The sequence below is a fragment of the Mchenga conophoros genome, linkage group LG17 (assembly GCF_057382185.1).
Source record: "Mchenga conophoros isolate Kocher_MC1m ecotype Shallow Benthic linkage group LG17, M_conophoros_male_GT1.1, whole genome shotgun sequence".
Taxonomy (NCBI): domain Eukaryota; kingdom Metazoa; phylum Chordata; class Actinopteri; order Cichliformes; family Cichlidae; genus Mchenga; species Mchenga conophoros.
In genome coordinates this window covers 3,173,920-3,185,007 of record NC_140542.1, presented here as the reverse complement: position 1 = coordinate 3,185,007, position 11,088 = coordinate 3,173,920, and the positions used below count along the sequence as shown (strand labels likewise).

At 40.3% G+C, this 11,088-nt stretch overlaps 1 protein-coding gene across 1 annotated transcript; it reads right to left on the bottom strand.

The window, feature by feature from the left end:
- Nucleotides 1-2,960: 2,960 nt before the first annotated feature.
- On the bottom strand, nucleotides 2,961-8,393 carry LOC146554891 (serine/threonine-protein kinase pim-2-like). The gene is made up of 9 exons (XM_085252507.1): nucleotides 8,245-8,393; nucleotides 7,964-8,143; nucleotides 7,529-7,717; nucleotides 7,169-7,263; nucleotides 7,036-7,083; nucleotides 5,480-5,701; nucleotides 5,218-5,398; nucleotides 4,952-5,128; nucleotides 2,961-4,862 (listed from the first exon to the last, which is right to left on the bottom strand). Exons 1-9 carry the CDS (start codon nucleotides 8,315-8,317, stop codon nucleotides 4,771-4,773), a joined length of 1,257 nt encoding a protein of 418 aa, XP_085108633.1. The 5' UTR covers nucleotides 8,318-8,393; the 3' UTR covers nucleotides 2,961-4,770.
- Between the last annotated feature and the right edge of the window lie 2,695 nt (nucleotides 8,394-11,088).

The following is an 11,088-nucleotide window of genomic DNA, read 5'->3' as shown; positions in this document are numbered from 1 at the left end:
AATACTGACCCCTGCGGAACTCCACAAACAATGTCCATACACTCTGATTGATATTCCCCAATTTTCACAAATTGCTGCCTGTCTCTCAAATAACTCTTTACCCATTCTAACACCACTCCTCTAATGCCGTAGTACTCCAGTTTATCAAGTAATATGTCATGATTAATTGTGTCAAAAGCTTTTTTTAGGTCAATGAATACACTAACTATACATTGTCTTTTATCTATATTGTTGGTGATATTTTCGATCAGTTCCATTAATGCCAATGATGTTGATCTATTTGATCTGAAACCATACTGACTATCCATTATTATTTTGTGTTTATCTATAAATTTGTCAAGTCTATTACTAAAGACTTTTTCCAGTATTTTTGAAAATTGAGAAAGTAGAGAGACAGGCCTATAATTTGTGAATTGGTGTCTGTCACCATTTTTAAACAGTGGTGTTACTTTAGCTGTTTTCATTTGTTTTGGGAATGTACCAGTTTGTAAGGACAAATTGCAAATGTGTGTTAAGGGTTTGGAAATGCCCTCTATCACTCTCTTAACGATTTCCATATCAATGTCGTCAGAGTCTGTAGAGTTTTTTGTTTGTGATTTCCCAACAATATCAATGATTTCCATTTCTTCCACCACCTTTAAGAACATTGAATGAGGATTGCGGTCAATGAGTCTAGTTTCTTTCTCTACAGAATCTGTTATATCAGGAATTGTTTCAGCCAAGTCTGGCCCAACACTTACAAAGAATTTATTGAACTCATTTACCACATCGCTCATATTAGTAATATTTCTATCATTATTTGCGAAATACGAAGGATAGTCTGCCTGCCCCGAGCCCTTTTTGATGATGGTATTTAATGTTTTCCAGATCCCTTTAATATTATTTTTATTCATAATCAGTAATTTTTCATAGTATTCCTTTTTACATGACCTTAAAATACTCGTTAATTTATTTTTATATTTCTTGTATTTATTTTCAGCTTCTGTACTTCTGTTCATTATAAATTCTCTGTATAAGGTATTTTTCTTCTTACATGCATTTTGCAATCCTTTTGTAATCCATGGGCACTCTGCATATTTTTGTTTTTTACTATATTTCTTTACTGGGCAATGACTATTATATAACAGTTTAAATTTTCCTAAAACAATCTCATAAGCTTTATCAATATTTTTTTCCTTATACAGCATCTCCCATTCTTGCTTGAGTAAATCACTTTTGAATGCGTTTATTGACTCTTCTGTTCTCACTCGTTTGTATTTTATTGTGTTTTGCTGTTTAACCTTCCTGTAATTGCTGTTATACACTATAAAAACAGGTAGATGATCACTGATGTCATTAATTAGGAGACCACTTATGGTTCTATTTTCTATTTCATTAGTAAATATATTGTCTATTAGGGTTGCCGACTGTGCTGTAATCCTGCTGGGCTTAGTGATCACTGGAAAAAGTCCCAAGCTATACATTGTATTAATAAATTCCTCTGTCGCTCTCTGCTTGTTTGGATTTAGTAGATCTATGTTAATATCCCCACAAATGAACATGACTTTTTGATTTGTCCTAATGAATGTTTTATCTACCCACTCCTTAAAAATTTCAATATTAGAACCTGGTGTTCTATATATACAGCTTACAATGACAGTGAGTAGGACTTCCAGAGACGCTCTGCTTTTCGACAGGAGCGTCGAAGACCACGGGTTTGATTATTTAACCATGGTGTGCAGGAACTAACAGTGCAATGACTAGTTTTGAAAGGAGCAACCTGATTAAGAATGTCAAGAAAGTGTTCATTAAAAGAATTAATAAGGATGTCAACCTCGTCAGAAGAAGGTTTAAAATTAAAAAGAGAAGAAAACTTTAAAATGACAAAGTCATCAATAATGCGCCTGCACCTAATAAAACTTTGGGGAAGAGACTCTGAATTGAACAATACATTAAAAAAGACTGACTTATGATCGCTAAAAGAAACATCATTTAAGTTCATGTGGTCAAGGGAAACACCACAGGTGAAGACCAAGTCCAGAGTATGCCCAGCTGTGTGAGTAGGACCTGATACATGTTGAACAAAATTAAGAGTCCATAATGCTCAGGAACTCCTTAGTGGTACTATTTGATGAGTCCTCTGCATGAATGTTGAAGTCACCAACAATGATGACCTCGCCCAGTTTAATCGTGGAAGTTAAAAATTCTTGTAGGTCTGACAGAAAAGCTGCAGCAGACCCAGGTGGACGATAAATTAAAATGCCGTATATGGGCTGTTCTCGTCCAATTTTTATCATAATCATCTCAAAAGAGTTGTAACAGCTTGAGGAGATCATCTGGCATAAGAATGTCTTTTTGAAAATTACCGCTGTTCCACCCCCTCGTCCAGATATCCGAGGCACACAGAGAAATGAACAGTCAGTGGGACACAGCTCTAAAAGATATGAAACTTCATTCTCACGCTGCCACGTCTCAGAGATAAACATAAAATCAAGCTTCTCCGCACAGAGCAAGTCGTTTAAGATATAAGACTTGTTGGCAATTGAGCGCGCATTAATTAACATCCATTTAACGCTGCGACCCACCGGGACAGGGGTAGAGTTTCCAGGAACAGAGTTCGTACTATGCGGTAAGCTGTGCAGCAAAACAGGGTTCCTGCCACGATGAGGCATTGCTTTCCATACTTTTAGGTGGAAACTTGGGTGGTAAACACAGTGGGTTGTGGGGATTAATCCAGCTCTGACAAGTCTCAGGCGGATCTTACCGCTAGCAGCCCAGGAATAAAGCCCCCGAAGATCTGCCTCTTTCCGAAGACGACGGAGCAGGACAACAAAGCCGGCTCTCTTCCCCCGCTTCCTCCGACGAGGCCTCTGAAGCAAAATTGAGCTGACCGGCAAGAGTGGAGGTGAACCGGGTGCTGCGTCGCGCTCAAGCGGCGGTGGGAAAACAACGTCGTATCGTTGACTCTGAAAGTTATCCATAGCAGATTTGATCGCCAGTAACGCATGGCGATCATAAATCCGAAGGGAGATGACATCGGACAAAGCTGTAGCAAGAACACTTGGATAACATATGAAGTAAACAAACACACGGACGGAGGCAGCGGCACAGCCAAACACAGGCGCCATCTTGCTTCTTGGGACAACAACAGTAATGAAAAAATCACACAAAATATGACTCTTTTTTTTTTTTTTTTAATAGTTTTTAACTTAAAATGGCACCAAATAGTACCCCCAAAGCAAACCTTTCGGTATGCCAACATTTCTTCAGCTATTTTCAGGGCAGGGTCGGATGATGATGAGCTACAATAAAATGCATCATGGCCTCACTTCAATTCAATTCAAGGGTCGCGGGGGGCGCTGGAGCCTATCCCAGCTGTCATAGGGCGAGAGGCAGGGTACACCCTGGACAGGTCGCCAGTCTGTCGCAGGGCCAACACACAGGGACAGACAACCATTCGCACTCACATTCACACCTAATGGCAATTTGGATTATCCAATTAACCTATCCCCACAAGCTGCATGTCTTTGGACGGTGGGAGGAAGCCGGAGTACCCGGAGGGAACCCACGCAAACACGGGGAGAACATGCAAACTCCACACAGAAAGACCCCGGCCTGATGTTGGAATTGAACTCAGGACCTTCTTGCTGTGCGGCAACAGTGCTAACCACTGTGCCACCGTGCTGCCCAATTCAATTCAATTCAATTGTATTTATATAGCGCCAAATCACAACAAAAGTCGCCTCAAGGCGCTTCATAGATACAGAGAAAAACCCAACAATCATATGACCCCCTTTGAGCAAGCACTTTGGCGACAGTGGGAAGGAAAAACTCCCTTTTAACAGGAAGAAACCTCCGGCAGAACCAGGCTCAGGGAGGGGCGGCCATCTGCTGCGACCGGTTGGGGTGAGAGAAGGAAGACAGGATAAAGACATGCTGTGGAAGAGAGACAGAGGTTAATAACAGATATACACTACATTTTCATCAATGACATTTTTCATAAAGCAAGCCTACAAAAGCCTATATGTCATGGTCCTGGGTCATTTTGACCCAGTGTTCTTAGTTTTCCTGTAGTTTTGTATTTTGTTCCTTATGTCCATTGGATTGGTTGGTTTGGTATTTGGATTCCCCCTGTGTCCATGTTTTTATTGTGGTGTTTGTTCTGGTACCGTGTTCCCATCCTTTGTGTTCTGTGTTCTCCTCATCCCCCCATATTCATCCTTCTTCTCTGCCTCTCTCTCTCTGTGCTCATCTCTGTGTACTGTGTTGTGTTTAAGGTCCACATCTTGGTGTCAGTATTTTCAGTTTCGTGTCCTCCCTGCTCGCTAATTGTCTTCAGCTGTGTTCCCCGTGTGTTCCCACTTCTCTCATTACCTTCTGTGTATTTATGTCAGAGTGTCCCTTTGTTCTGTGTTGCGTCGTCCCTCTAGGTTGTGTGCATTTACCGTGTCTTCCCAGCGCCTCAGCTTTAGTTGCTCCCAGGTTAGTTATTGTATGGCTTCTTACGTTCCTGTTAATAAAGACCTGCCTTTGAGGTCATCACCGTGTGTCTAGAGCTGTGCATTTGGGTCCTCTCTTGCCTTCACACAGCCGCCGCTTGACACTATATTTAGATGAAGGTCAGATGGAGGTCTCAGACTGCTTGCTGCTGGATTGGAAAAGAAAACACCAAAAAAGAGCCACGTGACAGCAACTGCAACATTGCTACTAAATTTGAAAAGTGACTTGTTGATGACTTGTGATGTGTTGGAGCTTTTGCTCCATAACCTTTTAGTTCATGGTGCGCAGAAATCATTTGAGCCACATGTGATTCCGAAGATCCTCCAGGGTGAAGCGGTCCTTGTAGTGCTTCCTCAGACACCCCGTCAAAAAATCCCTGCATTCTTTACAGAAATGAAATACTCTTGTTAAAGTTATCCACAAAGTTATTTCACCTTTCTTATATCAACAGCCCTTTTGGCAGAAATCTTACTGTTTGAAATGTCAGCTAAAATCGGTGGGTTTTGGTTGATGATCTTGTAGTCGCAGTCAAATGGTAACTTGTTGTGTAACAGCTGGTACATCACAACACCCAGCTGCCAGGCTGTAGTATATTCTGCAGAGCAGAAGCCGTACATGAACCACTCTGGACTATTGTAGATTCTGGTTCCTAAAACACAAAGATAAGAAGAATTAATGGGGAGGGAACATGATGTGGAGACAGTTCATGACAGCACAACGCTGTGGCTGAAAACATACCTGCGTTCCTCCTGAACCTTTGTCCCGGAGTAAACGTGACTCCACAGCCAAAATCGATGTATCGCACTCGGGGTTCCTCCGAAGATGTTTCAATTAGAATGTTGTGTGGTTTAATATCTCGGTGGAAAACCCCCTTGTTATCCATCGTAATGGCTGCGTCAACTAGTTGCTTCATTATGACCTAAAAGAAAGGAAGCCATATTTGGAGCACAGGACATTCTCTATGAAAAACTGCTGTAAGCTCCAAATGCTCGTCACTTACCTTAACATGTGTCTCTGACAGAGGTTTATCTGTAGTTTTGAGGTAATTGTCTAAGTCCATGCAATTTTCTGGTTTCTCAAAAACCATAATAAGCTCATCTTCCAGATCAAACCAGTCAAGTAGAAGTGGGGTTATACTGCTTTCCGTATCGTGTGGTCCAGCCCCAACTTGTATCAGTAGCGCCACCTCCAGGGGAACATCAGTACTTTTCCCATTCCAATCCTTCAGAAGGAAAGTTACTTCAGGTCAGTATTCAGAATTTCAACAAAAGTAGCTATCAGCGTACAGACAGTTTTGAAATAGTCACAAAATGACCTGATCTTTAAAAAGCATTCTTTCCACTGAAACATGTCAGTTTAAACAATAAGGTGACCCACTGTTCATAGAATTCGACCATATTTCCTGACGATTTCACACACAACTGTGAGACCAGTCTGGTTCATGCACGGAGGAAATACGTGCCTTATGCTTGATGCCTGAGAAGGCCTGAAATAATATAAATACTAGGGCTGCCACAAACGATCGTTTTGATAGTCGACTAGTCACCGATTATTTTTGCGATTAGTCGACTAATCAGATCATCCATTGGACGCAAAACTACAGCTTATTGCACCAGCAGCATCTGCTCTTATATAACTATCATTAGCTTACAGCTTTAAGTGTTTAAGGTCTGTGCTAACTAAAAATAAAGACAAGATGATAGTTTATTACATTTTAATGAAATTTGCAGATTGTTTCGGTGAAGTTTAATAAACTCCTTGCTATCTAAAATATAACAGGACACTGGAGTATATTCTGGAGCATCTCACACTTCTGATAATCAGTTGTCTGCTTGATGTTTATTCAGCTGTGTAAAAACTATAACTTTAATCTCAGACAAACTGATTTACTCAGGAACAAATAAAATGATAAAAAAAAGGCCAAACAATAACATTTTAAGTTATCTAAGTGACTCATATATATTTAACCTGAGCAGCGAAAGACGGCGGTGGGTTTGAAAACGATTTGCGGGGAGTCCGGTGTTCTCACGGCGCTAGTGAGCCTAGCCCCCGGCTCGCTAACGAGCTAGTGGGTAACAGATGTCTCCGAAAACGTCGGAGCGCTTTTGAAAATATGTGGTGTCCTGATAAACTGAGCAGATATTTGAGGTTTACACAGCTACATTCTCGCCTGAAAATATGTTAAACGTTTATTTTGTGACCCAGAAAGAATAATAAGAGTAACATTAAAACTAACTAGCTGCCGCCATTGTTGGAAACTGCGCTGGGCCGCGCTATGAATTCTGGGACACAGCTGCTTCTTCTTCTTCTTCTTCGGGGTTTAACGGTAGCTGACATCCTTGTACATGCAATGCTGCCATCTTCTGTTTCAGTCCGTTATTACACTCTTAAATCCTGCCACTTACTCCTGCGTCTTTTGTGATCTTACAAAGCTTCAAACGACGCGTCGACTATTAAATCAGTCGTCGACGATTTTGATAGTCGACGTAATCGTGACTAGTCGACAAATCGTGGCAGCCCTAATAAATACCTGCTGGAATAAGAAAAGACGCTTACCATTGTTGTGCGCGCAAGTCTGCGCTGTTGAACATGTTTGATTGCCACCTGCATTAAAGACATTTTCTGGGTTAGAGAAGTACAAACAGGAATAAACTGAAGATCTGTGAAATGCAAATGTAAGAAGCCATACTGGAAAACTGTCTTTTATGCGTATTCCAGAAAACACGGTGGCAAAGCCTCCATGACCCAGCACCTCCAGCTCTTGATATTTTTCCAGGAAGTCTTCTGCAGACACACAGGAAAAACATACAGGTTATGACTTGTTACACAGAAAACAGCTGGCACAGTCCTATAGAGCTTTGCTATAACATTTCTATTAATTGGTAAATAGCAGCTACATTTTAGCAGATTAGTAGGTAGGTAACGTCATTACTGCCCAGAGTGTCTCTTATTGTCGATTGGTCCCACAGGAATCAAACCCAATCTCAAACCCCAGGACAAATTCTAAAGGATCTTGTGATCCAGCTCAGAAATATTGCCATTATCTTACCTTTTCTGTCAGTGCCGGATATCCTCGGTGAGTCACATGTTTCAGAGGGTTCCTGGGTGGGACTCTCCTCTGGGCTCGTTGTCCTGCTTTTTTTGCTGGATGGTCCCTCAGATTCGTCACTAGTGCTCTTCCGTTTGTTGCTCCTCTTAATTATACTAGAGTCGCTTGAAGGCACTATGAGAAGGCCAACTAAAATGGAAAAAGTAGTTTGACTTTAAGCATTTTCAGTCCAACTCTGTGTGTCAACTGCTTTCTACTGACTTTCTAAGGTCTGGCAATCGTGCATTAAAGCAATAACTGCACACTGAAAATCAACACAAAGAAGGCTAAATGAACCAACTACAAAGTTAAAGACCGTTAAGTACACAGTTAAAGTCACAAAATAAACTACATAGCCAAGATAATGTCACAGCTAAAACAGGTCTTATCACTTACATTTCAAACTGGATTCCCCAGAAACAAAGTGGCTGGGACCCGGTTTTGGACCTCCACTGCTTTTGCTTTTTTTGGGGGATTTGTCCAGTCTTTCAGGTAAGTCCCTTCTCTTTCTTCCCTCTATTCTTCCATCTGGAGTCATCTTCACCAGTGTGGAGATGCAAGGCTCTGTTTGGTGTCCTGAAATCAACAAAAGATGATTTTGTTTAAGTCAAATTCAGTTGCCTCAAATAAAAACCCAGAAGCATGCATAATTACCATATGAATCCCATTTGACTTACCTAGAGGGTTATTCAGATCCACAGGACGTGGTGCAGTATAAGTTGGCCAAGACTTTGACATTGTGTGATTCATTTAGGTTAATTTAGTTTCAGGATTTCACTCTTCACTCTGCAAAGATGCAATGAGCTGTGTGTGAGAACTATGATCTTTAGTGTCTTATAACAATGTCTTATAACAACGAGGTGATGACATCACAAGATTTTGGAATTCTTGGTTTCCATAGCTACAGAACATCAGCCTGGGCTAGGCAGTAGTTTCTGGTGAAGGCAAAGTTCTGTAAAGATTTATTTAGGGGTGCAATATTGCAAAAACTGTAGCGCAGCTGCATAAATGCATGTTTATAGAGGGCTGCTTCAAGGTGGGAACTGTGCTTCTACAACAAAGGCCATAAACCTAGTTAGGAACAAGCAATGGATATTATAGATAATATTGTAGCTATTATACCAACAAGAAGGACTCTCTTTGGGCAGCATTTACTTGTAAGGCAGTAGTGAAGGCTAATGGATAGCTTTGCAGGCTAAAAGCTAGCAGCACAGGTTAAGTCAAAATTCACTTGATTTCAGTTTTATTTACAGCACCAAATCACAAAAACAGTTGCCTAAAGGTGCTGGAATGTGTTGACTGATCTATAAATCGTATCTGTGCGCATTATTGTGACTAGTTACTCACTAAATGTATGAGCAGTATTGGATGTAATGCATAATAAAATTATGCGTTACTGTGATGAGGTTATATTTTTCAAGGTTCAAAGGCTATAGAAAGAAAGCACGTGTAGCCCAGTGAATTTGAACTTCCACAGTTATTCTTTTTCCTTTCCTGCCTAATGTATTTTCTTATAATTTCTCAATAATTTATTTGCTCTGTTTTACCTAACCTCCGACTGTCTTGGTGAGTGTTGTGGAAGTTAGTATTGTTAGCTGATGTAACAAGCATGGTACCTGCTTCCCAACTCTATCGGTGTGGGGTTTTTTTTCTTTTTTTCTTTAACCGCTGGTTGTTCATATTTATGTTCCACTTGTATACCTCATCTGTTTGTATGTTGTATACTCACTGATTGTTCAATAAAGTTCTTGTTAAAATTACACACATATATATATATATATTAGGGGTGCAACAATACACAAAATTCACGGTTCGGTTCGATACTTTGGTGTCACGGTTCGATATTTTTTCGATACAAAAAAAATGTTCATGCCTTTTTAATTTGTCATTTATTAAAATTATGAATATATATTTTAACTCAAAAGTACAGTTTTTAAATTTAACCCTAACCCTTGTGCGTGTTTTTTATTTTGACAGCGAATGCGCACCTGCGGACCACTTATGTGCAGCCCTGGTTATTTAGCTCATCATATCGCAGCCACAGAAATTCTTTTGTCCATGAAACCATAAAGCTGCACTTTCTTTTTGCCTTATAGTCTGATTTGTCATAACTTCTCCGTTTTGTGGTAAGCTTTTCTTTGGCTGTCACTTCTTCACCCTGACCTGTCTTATTTGGCTCAGCAGAACTAAAATATATATCCTGCTGCTTTTACACGCGCACTCACATAACGCTCAGCGATTCTCTGCGCGATCAACCTCTCACATGTTTAAGCTGCAGGAGATTTCACTTGTCATGTTTGCATAGTAAGCTAACGATTGATAAGACGATGTCAGAGGAATTGGTGCACAAATTATCATCACTCACCAATCAGTGCTGTCGCTCTCTATACACAGTTCGTGCGATTGCAAAGTGAAAGCAAAAAACAAGCGCAAATTCAAACGCGATTTCAATATGTCACATATTGACAGTATATAAGTATTGTCTTGAGCACTGTTAGTGCCAACATATATAAATGGCAAAATAAAATAAAAATACTTCATGAATATCTCATAATTGTATATATTTGTGCATTTGAGCTGAGCATTGAGCGGGGACTTTTCACTATCGATCGATTATGATCAATGACAGTGAACCTGAGCACCTCCCCTACCTTTGGTGTGCGCTCACGCAGCTTGTAGAAAAAGTTTAGTGTGGAAGAAGTGGAGAAGGTGGAGCTGAAAAGCTGACATAAAACAATTAAAACTAAAAATGGGTGCAGCAAAATGTGTCGATTTAACCGCCATGTTAGCTGTCAGTGCTGCTGCACCAGCAGCAAGCGGTAACAACTAGTGACAACCAGTGAGAACCAGCAACAACCGGTAACCAAGCCTCACAGTCAAATATTGTTTGAAACAGATACTTGGATTTCAAATAATTTAGAACTGATACTACCATTTATGTGATGCTCCTCTTCTATCCAAATCACCTGAAAGGCAACAAAAAAGATTCTCTATCCCTGGTGATTGCTGCAACCAGCAGCACAGCAGTGAAAAAAAAGCAGTGATCATTTGTATGTAAACAACACATGAGTTATTGGATGTGATCGCTACAGGTTATCACATCCAATATGGCAACAGCTCTTGAGCAATGTGTGCATGACATGACAAAGGTTAATAAGAGGCCTAACATTGTAGAGGGAAGCCAAAGTGTTTGAGGAGAACTCGGAAAGACACAGGCCATCACCATGGACTCAACCAAAAAGGATGAATGCATGTTGTGTGCATGCTGCATACCTATGTGTTCAAAGTAAAACGTGTGTACTGAACAGAGCATTTGCCATCCAGAAGCATTTATTGTATTTGTAATCATGCTTTTGTATCATATTTTATGAAGAAGACTAGTCAGTTGGCAATATGGCGCCACCTGTTGTCATCTTCTCTCTGCTCTGATTCCCAAATGTGGTCAAACATTAATATAGTATATACAACAGTAATGAAAAAATCACACAAAATATGACTCTTTTTTTTTTTTTTTAATAGTT

Bases quoted from the DNA above. Each gene is read 5' to 3' on its own strand.
- LOC146554891 (XM_085252507.1), bottom strand. From the start codon at position 8,317: ATGAATCACACAATGTCAAAGTCTTGGCCAACTTATACTGCACCACGT. The intron at 7,718-7,963 runs GTAAGTGATAAG...TTTCCATTTTAG, and splicing joins TGGGGAATCCAGTTTGAAAT to TTGGCCTTCTCATAGTGCCT. The intron at 5,129-5,217 runs GTATGTTTTCAG...TTTGTGTTTTAG, and splicing joins AAGGTTCAGGAGGAACGCAG to GAACCAGAATCTACAATAGT.